This window comes from Vitis vinifera, chromosome 4 (assembly GCF_030704535.1).
Source record: "Vitis vinifera cultivar Pinot Noir 40024 chromosome 4, ASM3070453v1".
Lineage (NCBI taxonomy): Eukaryota > Viridiplantae > Streptophyta > Magnoliopsida > Vitales > Vitaceae > Vitis > Vitis vinifera.
The window spans coordinates 21,351,638-21,374,537 of NC_081808.1; the positions used below are offsets into that span (position 1 = coordinate 21,351,638).

At 39.1% G+C, this 22,900-nt stretch overlaps 2 protein-coding genes across 2 annotated transcripts in view; one reads left to right on the forward strand and one right to left on the reverse strand.

Moving 5' to 3' along the window:
- Positions 1 to 20,336, forward strand: part of LOC100255847 (transcription-associated protein 1) — a 55,089-nt gene extending 34,753 nt beyond the window's left edge. The window contains exons 22-35 of the mRNA XM_003631847.4: positions 9,451 to 10,104; positions 11,211 to 11,471; positions 11,569 to 11,916; positions 12,981 to 13,393; positions 13,466 to 13,895; positions 14,373 to 15,671; positions 15,946 to 16,206; positions 16,289 to 16,579; positions 16,681 to 17,163; positions 17,546 to 17,977; positions 18,268 to 18,546; positions 19,030 to 19,581; positions 19,700 to 19,909; positions 20,010 to 20,336. Of these exons, the coding sequence (XP_003631895.1) occupies positions 9,451 to 10,104; positions 11,211 to 11,471; positions 11,569 to 11,916; positions 12,981 to 13,393; positions 13,466 to 13,895; positions 14,373 to 15,671; positions 15,946 to 16,206; positions 16,289 to 16,579; positions 16,681 to 17,163; positions 17,546 to 17,977; positions 18,268 to 18,546; positions 19,030 to 19,581; positions 19,700 to 19,909; positions 20,010 to 20,129 (6,033 nt within the window). The 3' untranslated portion in view covers positions 20,130 to 20,336. The remainder of the gene's footprint in view (positions 1 to 9,450; positions 10,105 to 11,210; positions 11,472 to 11,568; positions 11,917 to 12,980; positions 13,394 to 13,465; positions 13,896 to 14,372; positions 15,672 to 15,945; positions 16,207 to 16,288; positions 16,580 to 16,680; positions 17,164 to 17,545; positions 17,978 to 18,267; positions 18,547 to 19,029; positions 19,582 to 19,699; positions 19,910 to 20,009) is intronic.
- A 554-nt stretch (positions 20,337 to 20,890) lies between these two features.
- LOC100266022 (uncharacterized) lies at positions 20,891 to 22,441 on the reverse strand. Its single transcript, XM_002267746.4, has 3 exons — positions 22,241 to 22,441; positions 21,686 to 22,119; positions 20,891 to 21,558 (listed from the first exon to the last, which is right to left on the reverse strand). The coding sequence occupies exons 1-3, from the start codon at positions 22,317 to 22,319 to the stop codon at positions 21,055 to 21,057; spliced, it is 1,017 nt and encodes a 338-aa protein (XP_002267782.1). The 5' UTR covers positions 22,320 to 22,441; the 3' UTR covers positions 20,891 to 21,054.
- Positions 22,442 to 22,900: the final 459 nt, after the last annotated feature.

Here is a 22,900-nt window from a genome sequence, read left to right on the forward strand (position 1 = left end):
CATGATCATGCTGTTTTCAATCTTCCACTTCCTGAAACCCGGTTCTGTAGTTTCTGGCATGACTGCTTCTCTAGTGAGGTACTCATCCTTTCCTTTACCGCAAATGAACAGCAACACAGATTGTGACCACTGTAAATAGTTATGGCCATTTAATTTGTGTCCTGTGATGAGAATAGGAGAGGAATCATTGCCACCAAGGTTTGGAATTTCAGATCTGCCCCCTGATTCTGGTGACGTGACGCTGGATACTTGTGATGATGCCATTCCGTATTTTGTCATGGACCGGAAAGGTAGAAGAACACTTTTCAAGTAAAGATGAAAGCCTTGAGATGTTTTGTTTGGTAGGTAAGTGGGGTGTTAAGTTTATGCTAGGCTCAGACAGTGGTTTCTCAGTGGCATTTTGGAAGTTTCCTTTGCCTTAGTAGGAAGAGAGGTGATGCAGCTAGTTGGGAAATTTCATTCGAAGGCTATTGAATGTAGCCTTAATGCAACATTTTTGGTTCTCATTCCTAAGAAGAAAGGGGTGGAAGATAGGACTTTAGGCTAATCAGTCTTGTGGGCAATTTTTTTTTTTTTTAATTTTTTGGATGAATAAATGAAGCAGATATATATTAAGAGCCCTTGGAAAAGGCACACAAAGTACACATGGAGTAATACAAAATGCGCCATAAGGCAAGCAAAGGGAGGGAAACAACAAACCACAACCCAAAATAAAAAAACACCCTCAAGACCTAGAAAAAATCAGAAAGCCCTACGATGAACTTTTTGCTTGTAAACCAAGCCTGCTTACAACAACCTAAACAAAGCCTTGGAAACTACCTCTTTTTTTTTTTTGATAGATAAATAGTAAATAGTAATGAAAAACGCTAAAAGGGGCACACCAAAGCACACATGATGCATACAATAGTCGTTGAAAAGTGCCTAAAAAAGGATTGGGAAAACAAAAAACTACTCCCTCAAAATGAACTCAACCAATCAATGAAATCAAATAAGGACATCGATCTTTCTTTGATAAACAATTTGGACCATGAAATCAAACAACATAGAAACAGGACTTTCAATCTTTGATCATAGAGCTCCACATTCTCTTTTTCTTTTTTGATGGGTGATCAAAGAGTTCCATATTCTCAAACGTTCTTCTATTTCTCTCCTTCCAAATTATCCATTGTTAGATAGTGTACAGTTTTACTTTTCCTTTTCTTTCCTTATTGTATTGTGGGTCCCACTAACATGTATATATATACCCAAGTCCAATGTGTATTATTAACAGTTTTTTAATAACAAAAATTAGGGATTCTCCATTTGCTCTCTTTTCACATGGTATCAGAGCCTAGGGAGAAAAAAAAACCTAATTATTTTCGATTTATTCGTGAATCAATATTGGGAAACCTTTCAGTGACTGTGTTTCATTCCGGTCACCTTTCCCATTTCCTAAAGCTTTCCGATCAATCGTATCGCCGTCAGAAAACCCTCACCGCCGGCGACTTTTCCCGACGAAGTCCTTTTCCGACACCGACCATACCATCAGGTGCGCAAGGAGGAGATCTTCAAGTTTTGTCAAAGCATCGGAGGGAGATTCTCAGTCACGCGCCGGCACGCACGTTTCTTCTCCGGCGGCCTGAACCTCACATGCCGGCGCGTGGAGCACTTTCTGACCACGCGCTTCCACCTCCAGCCTCGCTTGACGCTGTCTAGCCACTCTCCATCTGTGCTTGTGCCATCCGAGCCCTACAAGTGCATTTTTTATGGTTTTTTTGTCTCTGCCAGCCCTCTAAACAGCCTTTCCGGCGACCTCCGATGACTTCCTCTCCACCTCGAGCCCTGCACATGTGTTAGGAAGTGTTCTTCTACCCTTCTAGTAGTGCCACATTTGTTTTTCTTTACTATTTGGTCTCTCACAGCCACGGATCCTCGGTTTTTTCTTCTTTCAGGCACGATCTGAAGTCGTATTAGGGCTCTCTTTGATCCAAACATATTTCGTTCTCCAGATAAGTAGATATGACTACTAAAAGTTCCATTTTTTCCTCTATTATATCTGGATCTCCTATAATTACTTCGGAGAAATTGGTTGGCAGTGAAAATTATTTGTCCTGGTCTTCCTCTGTGGAGCTTTGGTTTATAGGTCAAGGTTATGAGGATCACCTTGTTACGCAGGAGGCGGATATCCCTGAGGTTGACAGAGTACAATGAAGGAAGATAGATGCACAGTTATGTAGTGTGTTATGACAATCAGTTGATCCTAAGATTTTGCTTCATCTTCGGGCCTACAAAACATGCTTTAAATTTTGGAATCAGGCGAAAGGGCTATACACGAATGATATCCAACGTCTTTATAAGGTGGCTTCTTCTATTGTCAATGTCAGACAACAAGACATGGATTTATCTACTTATATTGGCCAAATTGCCTCTCTTAAGGAGGAATTCTTGACCGTGATGCCTCTTACTACTGATGTTGGGGATCAACGAATACAGATTGACAAGTTCTTCATGGTTCTTACGCTTATTGGCCTCCGTCCAGATCTTGAGACCGTCCGCGATCAGATTCTTGGCAGTTCCTCCATTCCATCCTTGGATGATGTGTTTGCTCGCCTCCTCCGTATCTCCTCCACTCAGACTTTGCCATCTAATAACACTTCAGATTCTTCTGTGTTAGTTTCTCAAACTAATTCTCGAGGAGGACGCAGTGGTAACTGAGGTAAAGGCCAACGTCCTCATTGCACCTATTGCAATAAGCTTGGCCACACTCGTGATCGGTGTTATCAGTTACATGGGCGGCCTCCCCGCACTGCCCACGTGGCCCAGTCATCTGATCCTTAGCCGCCTCAGCCTCCGAGTTCCTCCACATCTCAGGGTATTTCCCTCACTGACAGTGAGTATGATGACTATCTCCGCTATCAGGCCACCAAGTCAGCTTCTGTTGCTTCTGTTGCCCAGACTGGTAATGCTTCTGTTGCCCAGACTGGTAATGCTTCTGCTTGTCTTACCCACACATCTTCTCTTGGACCTTGGATTCTAGATTCTGGCGCTTTTGATCACATATCTAGTAATAAGTATCTTTTCTTTTCTATTACTACTATCTCTGCCTTATCTACTGTTACCTTAGCTAATGGTTCTTAAACTGTGGCTAAAGGCATTGGTTTGACACATCCTCTCCCTTCTCTACCTCTCACTTCTGTCCTTTATACTCCTGAGTGTTCCTTTAATCTTATCTCCATCAGCAAAATCACTCGTACTCTTAACTGCTCTATTACTTTTTCTAATAAATTTGTGACCTTGCAGGACCGGAGTACGGGGAAGACGATTGACATAGGACGTGAGTCTCAAAGCCTCTATCACCTCACCTCGCCTTCAACTCCTGCAGTTTGCATTTCCACTGATGCTCCCCTTCTCATTCACAGTCGCCTGGGCCACCCTAGTCTATCCAAGTTCCAGAAAATGGTTCCTCGTTTTTCATCTTTGTTGTCGCTTGCGTGTGAGTCCTGTCAGCTTGGGAAACATACTCGTGTCCCGTTCCCAAAGCGTTTGAATAATCGGGCAAAGTCTCCTTTTGAACTTGTCCACACTGATGTTTGGGGTCCTTGTTGGACCGCGTCTACTTTAGTATTTCAGTATTTTGTCACTTTCATTGATGACTATTCTTGATGTACTTAGTTATTTTTAATGAAAAATCGAGTTGAGTTATTCTTTATTTTCTAGAAATTTTATTCTGAAATCCAAACCCAGTTCAATATTTCTATTCGTGTGTTACGCAATGACAATGCCAGAGAATATTTTTTTGCACCATTTACTTCATTTATGTCCCAACATGGGATCCTTCATCAGTCTTCTTGTGCTCATACTCCTCAACAAAATGGGGTAGCTGAACGTAAGAATCGACATCTTGTTGAGACAGCTCATACTCTCCTTCTCCATAGTAATGTTCCTTCTCGTTTTTGGGGGGACGCTGTTCTTACAGCATGTTATTTGATTAATCATATGCCCTCATCTGTATTACACGATTAGATTCCTCATTCCCTTCTTTTCCCTAACCAACCACTTTATTTCCTTCCTCCTCGTATTTTTGGTTGTACTTGCTTTGTTCATATTCTCACTCCTGGACAGGACAAACTTTTTGCCAAAGCCACAAAATGCATCTTCTTGGGATACTCCAGACTTCAAAAGGGTTATCGTTGTTATTCCTTTGAGACTCATTGCTACTTTCTCTCCGCTGATGTCCTCTTCTTTGAGGACTCACCATTCTTCTCCACCTCTGAGTCTTTTCCTGTTTCTGAAGTTTTACTCCTTCCCATTAGCTCCCCACCTGATGCAGTGCCTTCTCGCTTACTTCAGGTTTATCATCGCCGTCATCGTGTCGCTGTTCCTCATTCTTTGGCTGAGGTACCTGCTGACTCACTTTCTATCCCTTCGGCTTCTCCTGCCCCGGCTCTGCCTCCTTTTGCTGACTTACCCATTGCTTTTTGGAAAGGTAATCGATCTACTCGTAATCCTCATCCCATTTACAATTTTTTGAGTTACCATCGATTATCTTCACCCTATTCTGCATTTGTTTCTGCTATATCTTCTGTTTCTCTTCTCAAGAGCACCCTTAAGGCTCTTTCCCATCCAGGCTGGCGACAGGCAATGGTAGATGAAATGACTGCTTTACACTCCAATGACACTTTGGATCTTGTTGTTTTACCCTCTGGTAAATCTATAGTTGATTGTCGTTGGGTCTACACTGTTAAGGTTAGCCCTAATGGTCAGGTTGATCGCCTTAAGGCCCGCTTAGTTGCTAAAGGCTATGCTCAAGTTTATGGTTCTGATTATGGTGACACTTTCTCTCTTGTTGCCAAGATAGCTTCTGTTCGTCTATTGCTCTCCATGGCTGCTATGCGTTTTTGGCCTCTTTATCAGTTAGATATTAAAAATGCTTTCCTTCATGGGGATCTTGCTGAGGAAGTTTATATGGAGCAACCACCTGGTTTTGTTGCTCAGGGGGAGTCTGGTTTAGTGTGCAGGTTACGCTGTTCTCTATATGGCTTGAAACAATCTCCTCGAGCATGGTTTAATCGTTTTAGTTTTGTTGTTCAGGAGTTTGGCATGTTTCGCAATACAGCAGACCATTCCGTTTTCTATCGTCATAACTCTTCAGGGCAGTGTATTTATTTGGTAGTTTATATGGACGACATCGTCATTACAGGCAGTGATTAGAATGGTGTTCAGAAACTAAAGCAACACCTTTTCACCCACTTTTAGACTAAAGACTTGGGGAAACTCAAGTATTTCTTAGGGATTGAGATAGCTCAATCCAGTTCCGGTGTGGTTCTTTTCCAAATGAAGTATGCTTTAGACATCTTGGAAGAAACCGGTATGTTAGACTGTAAACCGGTAGACACTCCTATGGATCCAAATGTCAAACTTATATCAGGACAGGGGGAGCCTTTAGGAGATCCTGGGAGATATCGGCGATTTGTAGGTAAACTGAACTACCTCACCATTACTTGTCCAGACATTTCTTTTCCTGTGAGTGTTGTTAGTCAATTCCTATAGTCACCATGTGATAGCCATTGGGATGTTGTAATCCGCATTATTCGATATATCAAAAGCACACCAGGCCAATGTGTGTTGTACGAGAACAGAGGTCATATCCAGGTTGTTGGTTACACAGATGCAGATTGGGCTGGCTCACCCACAGATAGATGCTCCACTTCCGGGTATTGTGTTTTTATTGGAGGTAACCTAATATCCTGGAAGAGTAAGAAACAAGATGTAGTGGCCAGATCTAGTGCTGAAGTCGAGTATCGAGCTATGGCTCTGGCAACATGTGAATTCATATGGCTGAAATATCTTCTTCGGGAGTTGAGATTTGGAAAGGATGAATAGATGAAGTTCATCTGTGATAATCAAGCCGCTTTGCATATTGCATCCAATCCAGTCTTCCATGAAAGGACCAAACACATTGAAGTTGACTGTCACTTCATTAGAGAGAAGATTACATCAGGATGTGTGGCGACTAGTTTTGTCAATTCAAATGATCAACTAGCAGATATTTTTACTAAATCTCTTAGAGGTCCTAGAATTAAATACATTTGTAACAAGTTTTGTGCATATAACATATATGCTCCAGCTTGAAGGGGAGTGTTAGATAGTGTACAGTTTTACTTTTCCTTTTCTTTCCTTATTGTATTGTGGGTCCCACTAACATGTATATACATACTCAAGTCTAATGTGTATTATTAACAGTTTTTTAATAACAAAAATTAGGGATTCTCCCTTTCTCTCTTTTCACATCCATAAAAGGCATTAAGGAGCTGCTTCGCAAACTTGTTTTCACTTCCTCCTAACAAATGAGCCATGCAATCTAATAGAGTTTCTTTGATAGGGAAGTGAATCACCAATGAAATACCAAAAAGAGAGCAAAATCTGCCACATCACCCTTGCCTTTTTACAATGCAAAAGGATGTTGTCAATTGACTCCTAGCGAATGTGACATAGAAAGCATCTATTGACCAATGTCCAACCTCTCCGTTGTAGCTGATCAAGAGTCAAAACTTTTCCCTAAGTTGCCTTCCAAGTGAAAAAGCTCACCTTAGGTGGAACCCAAGCATTCCACACAATACCTACTAGGAATGGCTTTAATCTCCCCACTTCCATGCTAGAGTAAAGGGACTTGATGGAGAAAGTTCCACTTTGTTTCCAACCAACACATCTTGTCCTCTCCACCTTTAACTGTCGCCCCCTCTTGTAGCCTTGCCAAGAAGTGCTCCACAACCTTAATCTCCCAATCATTTAGGCGCCTAGAGAAAGTAGGAGTCCAAACACATCTTTCTTTAGAATGATGCCACAAGTCTACCACCCAAGCCTCCTTTGAACTATCTAAGGCAACTAAGGAGGGAAAAGAAACACTTAAAGGTTCATTGCCACACAATTATCTATCCAAAACTTTACCTTTCTCCCATTGCCCAAAGAGAAGGATATTCTACAACTAACTACCTCCCACAAATTTTCATATGATCTTCTGTAACCAAACATCATAGCCCTTGCTCGCTTCCTTAGAACACCATCCTCTTCTTCTTCTCCATGTTTTCTGCTTATAATTTGTCCTTAGAAAACCTCCTTTTTTGTTGTAATGCCCTAGTTCCATTTGCATGGCAGGGCCTTATTGAGTGAAGAAAGACGCCTAACTCCTAAGCCTTTTTTCCTTCTATTTGAACAAACAGTATCCTTGGTCCTTCCTCCCCATAAAAAGTTCATTTGAATTTGTTCCAACCTTAATCTCACTATCCTTGGCATTCAGATCAAAGACATATAGTAAATCAACAAGCTAGACAAAGTATTCCTAATTAGTGTTAGTCTCCCCCTTTTGGAAATATATTGTCGTTTCCACATTGTCAATCTTCTACAAAACCTCTCTTCCATCCCATCTCAAGCATCCAAAGAATTATGAGGGGCACCTAGAGGAAGGCCCAAATAAGAGGTCGGGAGTACACTCAATTTGTAGCCTAACTCAAAGGCCAACCCCTCCAAGTTCTCCACTCTCCCCAGGTATGAGCTTAGTCTTAGGGTTCAAAATATCAGTCGAGATCGGTATGACTCGGTCAAGTTGTATCCGCCTCGGCCATGATTGGTACTAGACCGATACTCGAGTCCAATATTTGGTTGACTCGTGAATAAACTTGGTGAATCACATAGAAACTTTGAAATAGCCCCGAGATTATGTCCAAACTAAGCTCTTCGAGTGATGGGTGATGGAAAAAATGTTAATGTTGGAACGAAAATGGTGGATAAGTGGAGAAGATCGAAACCCATGAAAGTGAAGAAGTATGGGAGTTCAGACCCTTTGCATCTTTTTAGGGCTATTTTGTGAGCCTTAAAAAATGAGTAATGTGTAGAGAAATAGAGAGCTCAAAGTTGTCATTTTAAAGGGAAAATGGGTATTGTGCAAAAAAGGGGAATGGGTGTTTGCTAGGTGAATAGGTTATAGGTATTTGATAGGATTACAAATTTGGGTGGGTATTTGTTTTTAAAGTAGTTAATGAAATATGTGGTGAATATTTGTATTTAAATGGATAATGGAAATTTGATGGGAATTAGGATTATAGTAAATTAATAATGAGTATTTAGGTTTACATAAATAAAATAGGAAATGAATATTAATATAAAAATGGATATATTTGAATATACTCATTCAAATAAAAATTCTCCATTTTTATAATTGTTTTATTTAGAATATATTTGAAAAGAAAAATGATGTTTATTTTTTTTAAAGATGATTCCTAGATGTATTTTTTTAATGATTGAAAATATTATTAAAAAATTCGAAATATTTAATTTAATTTTTTTTATAAGCAATAAATTCACTTTTTATTGTTTTCATCTTCAATAATGCATATGTAAAATTAAGTGATTAAATTAAATTTTTTAGATTTTTAATATTTTTGTAAATCATTGTGAAGGTATGCTTTTATCACAATTTGAATAATTTTATATATAATAGAAGTTTATTTTATTAATTTTTAACTCTATTTATTTGTATTTATTTTTGTAATCTTTTTAAATTGTTTTGATCTTTTAAACTATAATTTTTTGCATACCACCTGATATCGATGTGCCTCGGGGCTTGCTGAGTCGGTGACTGATACTGTGACTTTCAACCATGATTATAATTGTTGGATTATTATTTTTTTGATATTAAATTATTAGTATCAAGTATTCATGGTTCTAAGCACTAAATTATGAATACTTAATTGAATGAACTCTTCACGGCAAAGCTTTGTAGTACCCAAGACTTAGGACCCAAACCTCAAAATCCAAAATCTCAGATGCAAGACTGGCAATAGCAAAAGCCCAAAACTTAGTGAAACACATTGCATATTTGAGGCTTATGTCTCAATAACCTTGAGTATGGCTCTACATCTCAACAAGGTGAGGCTTAAGTCTCACTTCCCTTGTCTTTGGGCTATAGCTGTGAGGCTGCTTTCCAGCTCTTTGCCTTGAGGTGAGCCTTAGGGGTTGTGCCTCCACTGCCTTTTAACACTTTGATATTTGCATTATCATGGTGGGTTGGTTTTTGTTTTTGTTTTGGTTTCTTTTTTTCTTTTTTTTTTGTGGCCAATGAGTTTTATGGTGTTCTTGTTGACAATATTTGCAACCTGAGAGCTATTGTAAACTCATGACATATTTGGAACCACATTGTCTCACAAGGGGTTGTTTATAGATGAATCTTGACTGAGGTTCTTTAGGTAATTTGATGTAGTAGGTTTATTGTTTCTTCTTGGTTCCTTATCATTTCCTGGGGTTATCTTGTAATACGTTTGTTTTATCTATTGTTTTATTAGTTTCTTTGCTTTGCTTCTTAGAAGACCTTCTCTTCTCTTGATATTTCTTCTTTTGTCCAATTTGGTAACTAATTGTGGGTTCTTTTAGCACTTCAGTTTCACATAAAAAAAATAATATGGTGATGTAATGCAGGTTTTTGTTGCACTTCTTAGAACTTGTCAGCCAGAAAATAAAATGCTGGTCAAGCAGGCCCTTGATATCCTAATGCCAGCACTGCCAAAGCGATTGCCTCTTGGAGATTCCCGTATGCCAATTTGGATACGCTACACCAAAAAAATTCTGGTCGAGGAGGGTCACTCTATTCCTAACTTGATTCACATTTTCCAGCTCATTGTCCGCCACTCAGATCTCTTTTATAGCTGCAGAGCACAATTTGTACCTCAGATGGTAAACTCTCTTAGCCGCCTTGGATTGCCATATAACACTACAGCAGAAAACAGGCGTCTTGCTATTGAACTTGCTGGACTGGTTGTTGGGTGGGAAAGGCAGAGGCAAAATGAAATTAAAGTAGTAACTGATAATGATGTAGCTTGTCAGAGTACTGATGGATTTAATCCTGGGTCTGCTGGAGTTGAACCTAAACGTCCAGTGGATGCATCTACATTTCCTGAAGACCCAAGTAAACGAGTTAAGGTTGAACCTGGCCTTCAATCCCTTTGTGTCATGTCTCCTGGTGGTGCCTCATCTATTCCTAACATAGAAACCCCGGGATCCACTGGTCAGCCTGATGAGGAATTCAAGCCAAATGCTGCAATGGAAGAGATGATTATAAATTTTCTCATAAGGGTGAGTTTTTCTTTCTATTTGTTCTTTCATCTCTGAGTTGGATTTATAAAAAATACCAAATTAGATTGTTGATAAGGTCTGTGATTGCTGCTTCCAAAGCCTCACAGGTTCAATTTGGAAGCTCTAACCCAGTAATATCCCACTTGCATCCTTGCCTGCCAAAATAGATAAATAATAAATTAAGAGAGAGTGTGCGAATAAGTGCAGTGCTAGTTTTTGAGAAGCCATATCAATACATATGTAACTGATTTGTTTTTATGAACGTGGGGGGAGAGGTGTTGAGCACCATCTATAGGTGTACTTTTTGGATCATCATATTAATACATACGTAACTAATTTACTTGTATGACAGATATGATTGCAACACTTGCCTTGGATAAGTGCAGTACTTGAGCATCATCTATAGACTTTTTCCAGACAATTACTTTTGGTGGTGTGTTTTTTCTTCAGTTTCGGTTCATCGTATCAGTACATATTTAGCTGATTTGTTTCTATATGGTAGTTTTGCTTCTGTACATGGGCTAAAATCTTTCTTCTCCTCTAATGTGCATGTACTCCCCAATGTTACACTTCACACATGATCACTAGACTGACAGAGGAAGTTGAAATGAAAATGAGAAGAGAAACAAAGCACATGAAAAATACATGCATATGCATGCACCAAGTCACAAAAGCATATCTTTATGCTTGCACTGGTTAAATTTGACTAATTTCTGGTTGAAGACACAAGTTATATTGGTGTCCTAAGGACATAGACATGTTCAAGTATTGGACATGGATGTGAAGTGCGAGAGAGCAAAGCTCGAAGGGAAGAATTGAGTGTACCTGTTATGCATAGGTCTGTAGTTTGTATCAAGTTCTGCCTTTTTTTGCTTGGGTGTGCCAAGGTTTGTGTTTGATCTTGGATATATGATATAACTTGCGATTTATGAAATTTAGTTATGGTTTGATATTGGCATCTTTAATATGAGCTTAATATGATTTTTGAAATCATCTTGTGGATCAATTGCATAAAGGATTGTCATGTTTGGTTTTTTCGGAGGATTGTTGTATTTGAGAGCATATTATCATGAAGGCACATGTGTTTATTTGGATTTCTGTAATAGGTAGCCTTGGTCATAGAGCCCAAGGACAAGGAAGCAAGTCTTATGTATAAACAAGCTTTGGATCTACTATCTCAAGCTTTGGAGGTGTGGCCAAATGCCAATGTTAAATTCAATTATCTTGAGAAGCTGCTGAGTAGCATTCAACCATCTCAGTCGAAGGACCCATCAACAGCTCTAGCACAAGGCTTGGATGTCATGAATAAGGTTTTGGAGAAGCAGCCTCATTTATTCATCCGAAATAACATCAATCAAATTTCTCAAGTATGTCCCTATGCCACTCAATTTTCTTTTCCCTGACAAATAATGGTGTAACAACCCAAATTTCGGTATTAATTATTTTAAGTTATATGCTTTGCAGATTCTTGAACCCTGTTTCAAGTACAAAATGTTGGATGCTGGAAAGTCATTGTGCTCCCTGTTGAAGATGGTGTTTGTTGCTTTTCCTATAGAAGCAGCCAATACACCTCAAGATGTGAAGATGTTGTTTCAAAAGGTTGAGGATTTGATACAGAAGCAGATTGCTTCTGTTACAGCTCCTCAGACATCGGGTGAAGACAACTCTGCTAACTCAATTAGCTTTGTGCTGTTCGTCATTAAAACATTGACTGAAGTGCAAAAGAACCTTATTGATCCCTATATCTTGGTTCGCATCCTTCAACGCCTGGCACGAGATATGGGAACATCGGCTAGTTCTCATGTGAGACAAGTACGCCACTATTTTCTCATATTATTTGTTTTTCATGTTGCTATCTGTTCTTGTGTTATCTTGGGGTTATAAATTCTATTCATTAATTGTTTTTATGTGTGTTTATATTCCTTAATAACTAAAAGAAACTTAATGGAGAAAAGAAAAGAAGGCTAATGCATGTGCACACATGATATATTTAATGAAAACAAGAAAATTTGACCATCAAACCTGTAAATTATTTAGCCAATCTATGACAATCACCCTAAATCCCACTGAGGTTCCCTAAAGAAAAGGTTTTCCTGTTAAAACTTTACAATTCAGGACTTAAAAAATCATGAAAATTCTTTAATTTCTTTCCTTCCGTAGGGAGCCTCTCTTAAACACTAAACCAGAGTATGTTTCATGGTTTATACCCAAGCATTTGACCCTGAAGATCTTCCTGTTAGCTTTGTCTTGCAAATTTTGGAGTGGAATTTATATGTGTGATCTTTGACAGAAGCCATTTTTGTGAATGAACAGTAATTAAAAGTATCCCTTTATTTTAACGGTCAAGAAATTTTAAAAAAGGAGGCTATAAGCTATTGCATCGTTTATTCAAGTGAAACTACAAGCAAACTCCTATTTAAACCAAACTTCAATTCATTCATTAAATCTGGGTTGGTACATAATTAGTACCTGAAAAAGGGTTTATAAAATGTAATAGAATGATGTTTCTTTTGGATACAAGACCAGTTGCTGAACATGCAATACAGGCTGAATCTGAAATGCCCACATCCAGGTCTTATGTATTTTAGCATATCTGGCTTAAATGATTATGTTCGCTAAGTTGGACATGGATCCAATTTGTGACATTCAAACTTAGCTTTTAACTTTGCTCTTGAGGGGATTTGCAAAAGATCTTCATATTTTTATTTTATTTTATTATTTTATATCTTTTTTCTAAAAAGCATCTATCGGATATTTAAGGGAACTTCTATAATTTTATTGTATTTTTCCTCTTCTTTTTTGGTGTGATACATTATGCATGGTTTTGCCTTTCCCTTCCATTGTATCTATGTCAAGGAAGTTATCCTTTGTGGCAGGGTCAACGAACAGATCCAGATTCTGCAGTCACTTCTTCTCGTCAAGGTGCTGATATCGGAGCAGTTATCTCTAATCTAAAGTCTGTCTTGAAACTAATTAGTGAAAGGGTCATGCTTGTTCCGGAGTGCAAACGAACTATAACTCAGATCCTGAATGCATTGTTGTCTGAGAAAGGTACCGATGCCAGTGTGCTTCTATGCATACTTGATGTAGTAAAGGGCTGGATTGAAGATGTCTTCAACAAGCCTGGAACTTCAAGTGCCTCAAGTGGGTTTCTTACTTCAAAGGAAATAGTCTCCTTTCTTCAGAAGCTTTCACAAGTTGAAAAGCAGAACTTCTCTCCAAGTGCTCTAGAAGAGTGGGACCAGAAATATCTTCAGCTTCTTTATGGAATTTGTGCTGATTTGAATAAGTGAGTGATTTATTTTGAATTTATAAAATGATTTGATTAGGACATCAATTTAATAATTTTCTTGACCTCCAGATATCCTCTGTCCCTACGGCAAGAAGTGTTTCAGAAGGTGGAAAGGCAATTTATGCTTGGTTTAAGGGCAAGGGATCCTGAAGTTAGGATGAAATTTTTTTCACTTTATCATGAATCTCTTGGGAAGACATTATTCACAAGGCTGCAGTACATTATCCAATATCAAGATTGGGAAGCTTTGAGTGATGTCTTCTGGCTCAAACAAGGGCTAGATCTTCTTCTAGCAATTCTAGTCGAGGATAAACCAATTACACTTGCTCCAAACTCTGCTAGGGTGCCACCCCTTGTGGTCTCAGGTTCTCTTCCAGATCATTCTGGGATGCAGCACCAAGTTACTGATGTTCCTGAAGGTCCTGAGGAAGCTCCTTTAACATTTGATGGCCTTGTCCTCAAGCAGTCAAAATTTCTGAACGAAATGAGCAAACTTCAGGTTACTTCATTCCCTTTTGATGTTTCCTTTTATCATCTTATTTTGAAGCCCAACAATATATAGGGTGCCATCCTGGAAGTTCTGGATCATCTCTCTTTCTGTTAGTAAAACAGTAGAAAAAAAAGATGGTTGTCAGCTATATATACAAGATTTTTACCATTGTTATACCAACCCTTGTGGTGTCCTCACCAAAGAGTTTATGCACTATGACATTACCATCGACCAAAGTGTTACTATATATCAATAGGTGCTATATTTTACATTTTTTTCGCTGTTTTTTGATCCACCAAAATGAATGCCAGCAATAAAATGATTATGATTACTAATTGACTAAACCTTTGGCTATTGCTTTTATGGGTGCCGCATGGCAGTTGATGATGGAAGACCATCTTGCATTGCTACCAAGTTAGAATTTAAGATCTTGATCTGGATGTCGGTTATTGCATTTATGGTTAACTTTTAACTTTTATCTTATAGGTGGCTGATCTGGTTATTCCATTGAGAGAGCTGGCTCATACAGATGCAAATGTCGCATACCATTTGTGGGTATTGGTGTTTCCCATTGTCTGGGTGACTTTACTAAAGGAAGAACAGGTAACACTAGCTAAACCAATGATTACTCTCCTATCCAAAGATTATCACAAGAAGCAGCAGGCCCACAGACCAAATGTTGTGCAAGCACTTCTAGAAGGACTTCAGTTGAGCCATCCCCAACCCCGTATGCCTAGTGAGCTGATTAAATATATTGGAAAGACTTATAATGCATGGCACATCTCATTGGCTCTGCTTGAGACTCATGTAATGTTGTTCATGAATGATACAAAGTGCTCTGAGTCCCTGGCTGAGCTTTATCGATTGCTTAATGAAGAAGATATGAGGTGTGGGTTGTGGAAGAAAAGGTCGATTACTGCAGAAACCAGGGCTGGCCTTTCACTTGTTCAGCATGGTTACTGGCAGCGTGCTCAGAGCCTCTTCTACCAAGCCATGGTTAAGGCAACTCAAGGCACTTACAACAATACTGTGCCTAAGGCTGAGATGTGTCTTTGGGAAGAGCAATGGATTTATTGTGCTACTCAGCTTAGTCAGTGGGATGCATTGGTAGACTTTGGCAAGAGTATAGAGAATTATGAAATTCTGCTTGATAGTCTGTGGAAGATGCCTGACTGGGCATACATGAAGGATCATGTAATTCCAAAGGCCCAGGTAGAAGAAACCCCGAAGCTTCGTCTGATCCAAGCCTTTTTTGCTCTTCATGATAAAAATGTGAATGGTGTGGGAGATGCTGAAAACATAATGGGAAAGGGTGTTGATCTTGCTTTAGAGCAGTGGTGGCAATTGCCTGAAATGTCTGTTCATGCTAGAATACCTCTTTTGCAGCAATTCCAACAGCTAGTTGAAGTCCAAGAATCCGCTAGAATTCTAGTAGACATTGCCAATGGAAACAAACATTCTGGAAGTTCTGCCGTCAGTGTACATGGTAGTCTCTATGCAGATTTAAAGGATATCCTTGAGACTTGGAGATTGAGAACTCCTAATGAATGGGATAATATGTCTGTTTGGTATGATTTGCTTCAATGGAGGAATGAGATGTATAATGCTGTAATAGATGCATTCAAGGATTTTGCTAACACAAACCAACAACTTCATCATCTTGGTTATCGTGACAAAGCATGGAATGTGAACAAACTTGCTCACATTGCTCGTAAGCAGGGCCTTTATGATGTTTGTGTGACAATACTTGAAAAGATGTATGGACACTCAACCATGGAAGTGCAGGTATCTGAAATTTAAACAAAAAAAACTATACTAAATTCAGCTCGGGGAGGTTGGAACAAATCATCTCCCATTCCTCTGCTAAAGAACTTCACTGGTTTTAATGGCAAATTTTTCTCAACCTTCCTGAGCTTATATCCATATTTTTCACTATAAAGTATAACATATTCGTTTCTCTTTTGGACATTACTTCTTTATTTACTTTTGTCTTTGGTGGTGGCTGCTAGGGGGAGGCGACTGTAGTTGTCTCATTGGTTTCTATGTTGCATGTTTGCAGGAGGCCTTTGTTAAGATAAGAGAACAAGCCAAGGCTTACCTAGAGATGAAAGGAGAGCTTACCAATGGGCTTAATTTGATCAACAGTACGAACCTGGAATATTTTCCTGTGAAACACAAAGCAGAAATTTTTCGTCTCAAAGGCGATTTCCTGTTAAAGCTAAATGAATGTGAAAATGCCAATCTTTCATATTCTAATGCCATTACCCTTTTCAAGAATTTGCCTAAAGGATGGATAAGCTGGGGAAATTATTGTGATATGGTATTTCTTTGCATCTGCTTAACATGTTATTGGTGTTACTTATGACTTGAACTTGTAATAATCTGCTATTTAACTTTTACAGGCTTACAAAGAAACCCACGAAGAGATGTGGTTAGAATATGCTGTCAGTTGCTTTCTTCAAGGTATCAAATTTGGCATCCCTAACTCCAGAAGCCATCTAGCCCGTGTCTTATATCTTCTCAGCTTTGATACTCCCAATGAACCTGTGGGAAGAGCTTTTGACAAGTACCTGGAGCAAGTACCCCACTGGGTTTGGCTTTCGTGGATTCCGCAGCTATTACTTTCCTTGCAGAGGACAGAAGCTCCTCATTGCAAACTTGTTCTACTAAAAATTGCCACTGTATATCCACAGGTAAGTATTAAATTTGCATTTGTGCAAGTCATGACAAATATATATAGTATGTTATTTTTTTTCATTAATATTCTTTATTTTTGCTTGTTCCAAAACCTCAGGCTTTGTACTACTGGCTGCGTACATATTTGCTTGAACGGCGTGATGTTGCAAATAAATCTGAACTAGGTAGAATTGCAATGGCTCAGCAAAGAATGCAGCAAAATGTCTCTGGCACTACTGCTGGTTCTCTTGGTTTGGCTGATGGAAGTGCAAGAGTGCAGAGTCATGGTGGGGGTGCCTTAACCTCAGATGGTCAAGTTAATCAAGGGAATCAATCTGCTGGTGGAATTGGATCTCATGATGGTGGAAACACCCATGCACAGGAACCTGAAAGAACATCATCTGTGGATGGCAGTGCACATGCTGGGAATGACCAACCTATGCAACAGAATTCTTCAACCATTAATGAAGGTGGTCAAAATGCATTAAGGCGTAATGGTGCTTTTGGTTTGGTATCTTCTGCTGCCAGTGCTTTTGATGCTGCCAAGGATATCATGGAGGCTCTTAGAAGCAAGCACGCCAATTTGGCTAGTGAACTTGAGGTAACAGACGCTTGCTTCTCCAATAATTTTTCTACCCATCTATAGCTCATGTTTTACAAGGCAAACTGTTGCTGGGGTCATAATCCTTTTTTGGAATGTGGATATTGAGATAAAGGGGGATTTGGTTTCTTGATTGATGTTATTGCCTGCCATTTTTACATGGTAGTCCAATTGATTTTTGGATTGTTGAGAAAATAGCTTCTCTATGTGCATTGTTTAGAATTTTATGATTCTAGACTTCATCAACCATCAATTTTTTGGTTTGATAGCTTTCTAAATGGCTTTCTCTTTTTTTGATAACCAACTTTCTAAATAGCTTTCTATTTGCTATACTATATTCTCAACAAGATGGTGGTGTACCCAAAACAATTTTTTTATGCAGGTCCTGCTCACAGAAATTGGTTCAAGGTTTGTTACCCTGCCAGAGGAGAGACTTTTAGCAGTGGTTAATGCTCTGCTCCACCGTTGTTATAAGTATCCAACTGCCACTACAGCAGAGGTTCCCCAATCTCTCAAGAAAGAGCTCTCTGGTGTTTGCAGGGCTTGCTTTTCGGCAGATGCCGTGAACAAGCATGTTGATTTTGTGAGAGAGTACAAACAGGACTTTGAGCGTGATCTTGATCCTGAAAGCACAACTACTTTCCCAGCCACCCTTTCTGAGCTGACAGAGAGGTTGAAACATTGGAAAAATGTTCTCCAGAGTAATGTTGAGGACCGGTTTCCAGCTGTCTTGAAGCTGGAAGAAGAAAGCAGGGTGTTGCGGGACTTCCATGTGGTTGATGTGGAGGTTCCAGGACAGTATTTTACGGATCAGGTAAATTAGCGTTGCATAAGTCCAGTCAAAATGAGAACTCAATTTTACCCATGATAAGCTAACTGTTTCTGTAGTATTGCAATGAACTGAGTTGGAAAATATCACTCTTTCTTCTTAAAAAGGAAGGGAAGTTCTTGTAAAAAAAAAACCTCATATTTGAACCTTCTAAAATTTTTAAAACAAGGTTGCACTCATGAATTATAAACATAAGTTGGCATATTATCACAAATATCCTCTGGGTGGTGCCTACTAAGCTGCTTGTCTAAAACAGTGAACAAATTAACTTTCAGGAAATTGCTCCAGATCATACAGTAAAGTTAGACAGGGTTGAAGCTGATATTCCGATTGTTCGAAGGCATGGAAGCAGTTTCCGTCGTTTGACTCTAATTGGCTCTGATGGTTCTCGACGCCATTTTATTGTCCAGACATCTTTGACTCCTAATGCGAGAAGTGATGAACGCATACTACAGCTTTTCCGTGTGATGAACCGAATGTTTGATAAGCACAAGGAATCGAGGCGCCGCCATATCTGCATTCACACTCCTATTATTATCCCTGTTTGGTCCCAGGTGAAAATTTATGCCTTTTACTAGTTTGATTCTTTTCTAATAGGAGAAGTATTTATTTGCTTTGAGCTATTTGAGAAATATAGAACGTAGGTTTGCATGGTTTCTCTATTTGTAAAAAACCTTGATTTGACTAAACATAATTTTGTTCTTGAAGAAAATTGAGAACTGTGTTTAGGAATTTGTTCTAAAAAACTGTTTTTTGAGAACTGTTACTGAAAACATCATCAAAAAGGCCCTAAACCTTTTTGTTAAATTGAAGCAAAGTTCCAGCAATGCTGGAGTATGGTTTCATTCTTAGGATTGATCATCTATGTATTGTGCACCTTCCCTTGCTTGAAGATACACTTTTATCTTTGTTTTTAGATTTAATTAGGTGTGACCCATTGTTTGCACATGATAAATGAACAGCTAAGCCAGTAGGTGGTGCTTATCTAAGATAAAACATTTAGTCTGATGATCAATTGCTGTTGGTTGCATGAACAGGTTCGCATGGTAGAGGATGATTTAATGTACAGCAGCTTCCTTGAGGTGTATGAGAACCATTGTGCAAGAAATGATCGAGAGACGGATCTCCCTATTACCTTTTTCAAGGAGCAATTGAACCAAGCAATATCTGGTCAAATCTCACCAGAAGCTGTTATTGATCTCCGTCTCCAAGCTTATAACGACATAACAAAAAATTATGTGACTGACAGCATATTGTCCCAGTACATGTACAAGACTCTACTGAGCGGTAACCATATGTGGGCTTTCAAAAAGCAATTTGCCATCCAGTTGGCCCTTTCAAGTTTCATGTCGTTCATGCTACAAATAGGGGGAAGGTCTCCAAACAAGATACTGTTTGCTAAGAACACTGGAAAAATATTCCAGACAGATTTCCATCCAGCATATGATGCGAATGGTATGATTGAGTTTAGTGAACCTGTCCCTTTCCGTTTGACAAGGAACTTGCAGGCATTTTTCTCCCATTTTGGAGTAGAAGGCCTTATTGTGTCAGCCATGTGTGCTGCTGCTCAAGCTGTGATTTCTCCCAAAGTAAGTTCTCCTACAGGAATGTATGTTGATTTTCTCAATATATGGACAAACGTTTAGGTTAACCATTGTATATCAATATATATAAATGTTATAACTTTTGTTTAATTTTGAATTGCAGCAAAGCCAGCATTTATGGCATCAATTAGCCATGTTTTTCCGTGATGAGCTACTCTCCTGGTCTTGGAGAAGACCACTTGGGATGCCTTTGGGTCCTGTTCCAGGAGGGGGTAGTTTGAACCCTATTGACTTCAAGCACAAGATCACTTCCAACGTTGAGCAAGTTATTGGCAGGATCAGTGGAATAGCCCCTCAGTATCTCTCTGAAGAGGTGAGTGGTGGTGTCAGAAGGTGTTCCAAATCCTCATTTACCGAAATGATTCTACTGAATATATGTGTTTGTTTGTTTGATTGCTTGTACTGGTTTGTAGGAGGAGAATGCTGTGGACCCACCGCATTCGGTCCAGAGGGGTGTGACAGAGATGGTTGAAGCTGCCTTGACCCCAAGGAACCTTTGCATGATGGATCCCACATGGCATCCCTGGTTTTAACCACACACACATATATATCTGCTGCCGTCAGACTAGCAGTTTCCTTTGTAAATTTTATGTACATGAACTGAATTGTGGGAATTGCTGCTCATTTATGTAAATTTTAGGAGAGTGAATTGAAGAAATGGCTCATCATATTATTCTCCTCATACAGAGTCTCTCTCTCTTTATACAAGTGCATGATAGGGCATTGCATCCAGTTTATCATCATGATTGTCACTTGCCAGTCCGGCACAACTTTTAACCTGGATCTGATCGTCGACTTGCTTACTGGTTATCCTGTGTCCCTTCGCTGTGACTTCTCTTTGCTTCTCTCTCAGGTGTTCGATGATGTAACCCTTCTTCACCCACTTCCATTGGGACCCATAATTTTTGCAAATATATAAAAAACCACCAGCTGTGAAGCAAAATAAAAAGCATTGAAAAGGCATATTTTTTATTCGAAGGTTCAAAGATTCCCTAAAACGTTTTTAATCTTTCCGGCCCTAAATATTTTTCTTTCAAAGGTATCGTTTGGTACTGCCTTTAAAGCAACTTTTTGTTGAGTTTGAAGGAAATTAGGAGGTTCAGTAACGTTTTTCCTTCAAAGTATTCTTTCTGATTTTAAGGCTAACATCTAAAGCCCCCCCCCTCCTCCCTCTCGGCAAGAAAAGTACTCTTTCTCGCAGAAAGAGGTCAGATCTGTAAAGTTGAGGTGACTTCCTATATTTCTTGGTAAGAAAGAAGATATGACTGAATTTTCGCAATTAGGAAAACAAAGATGAATCAAAGGGATGATGGAGGGCATCTTATTTATTCAGAGAACATTTGCTGCACTCTCTTCTTTTTATGACAATAAAAGAAAATGCTCTCCCAAAAAATTCCAAAATTAAAAAGGACATAGGAAAAGTGTCAAGAAAGACACATCAAGAAATTCATCTCTCTTCTACTCTTCCGTTGGAAAACGCAGGTGCTTTCCTTTTGGTGTTGGCAAACCCTTCAAGTGCAAAACCCCTGGCGAACCTTTCTCTTCTTCTTCTTCCACAAGCTCGTCATCACTGTTGTACACAAATCGGGTGTGCTTCCCTCTAGACTTGGCGGCTATTCCATTCTCATTCACACTGATCTTGCTCATTCCTTCACACAGTTCATCAACAATTCCTCCATTCTCTTCATATTCTTCTTCTTCTTCTTCCTCGTATTCAATTTCTTCGCGATAATCTTCTTCTTCTTCGAATGCCTCTTCTTCGTCTTCATCCTTGATACTTGCATTAACCTGAATAGACCAAACTGATGCATCATCGTCCTCTTGGAATGTCTTCTTTTTGCACTCTGATGATTCAGAAATTTCCGATTTCTCAGAGAAATCGGACAGTAGAGAGCGAGTTACCGGACTTGCTTCCGATTCAATATTCTCTTTCTTCTTCCCGTCAAAAATATCAGTGACCACCTGACATTCAATAAATTGCCCTTTTTCAAATTTACAGATTTATTTGATTTTAATGAAAAAAGCAATGTTCCTCTATAAATTGGTTTAAAAAAAAAACTATTATTAAATTAGGACAATCAAATCAAACCTCGGAGATCATTAGTTCTTGGCCCATTGGAGAAGGCATCACCCCACTATTGTTGATAATTTGCTCCACCGAAAGATTCAAGAGTTGGGGTGTGTTAGCCGGAGTCGGGGCAAGAAGCATAGGGGAACTGATGAGACCTTGAACATGAAGAATGGGACGGCCTTCCAACGAGAGTTTCGAATGCTCGGCCTCTTCTTCCACCTTCTGCAACAGGGTCTTCACCTGACCCCTAAGCAATGCCTCCCCAGATCCGGGAGTCATCTTGCTTTGATTGCTCTTATTCTTTGCCATGGATGACAATGGGGTTTCCAAGCTTCCCATTGCAACTCCAACAATGGGAGAATCATTCGTCACATCGACGAGCGCATACCGTTCTTGTTGTTTCCCACTTCTTTTTCTTGATTTCACACCCTTGTCAGATTCTTCAAATTTCTCTGGAGAATGAATATCAAATGAAAATGTGTTCAAAACAAACCCATTTAAAGCGATCTTCAGTTGCTTGGAAGACGAGAAAAAAAATATTTGAAAAGAAAACAAATTGCAGAACACACTCACTTGAGATGGGAATGTTGCTGTTTGAAGCGGCCAAGGCTTGCGACCTTGTAACTCTTCTTGTGGATGATGGAGTCTCCATGGAAGATAAATCAAGAAAGACGTTGCTGTAGAACGATTTGGTTGACCGGGAAAGCGGGCCGACGAGCAGGAGAGCAGAAAGCGAAAGCAGAAAAAAAATCAATGGAGATGTTTTTCGGGCAGAGAGAGTAAGGGTTTTAAAGAGAATTCATGTTAGGGTTGGAACGGTAATATGACCGTTAGAGCGTGCCCTAGCGAAAACTAGCCGTTGTGGTTTCTATTTTAAAATAGTGCTTTCCTAGGGTTTTGGGTTATCGAGTTGGTTGCTTGGCAACTTAGTAATCCCCTTCAAAATAAATAATGGTTGAATTTTTTTAAAAATCCAATCGCATAAGGAAATATCATTTTTTTTTTTTTTGGAAAACAATAATATCATATATTACCATAACACTTTTTGGAATTTCTTGTCACTCCTTTTTACCATAGTTTTGGGCAAAAATGATTACTTTAAAATTAAAACAAAAATTTCATAAAGTAATTGGATTTTCAAAATAATTCTCAAACCATTGTGACTTATCATACGAATATCCACTTCATAAAATAGTAGTTGGTAATTCCGATTTTGAATTTTTTTTCAAATGG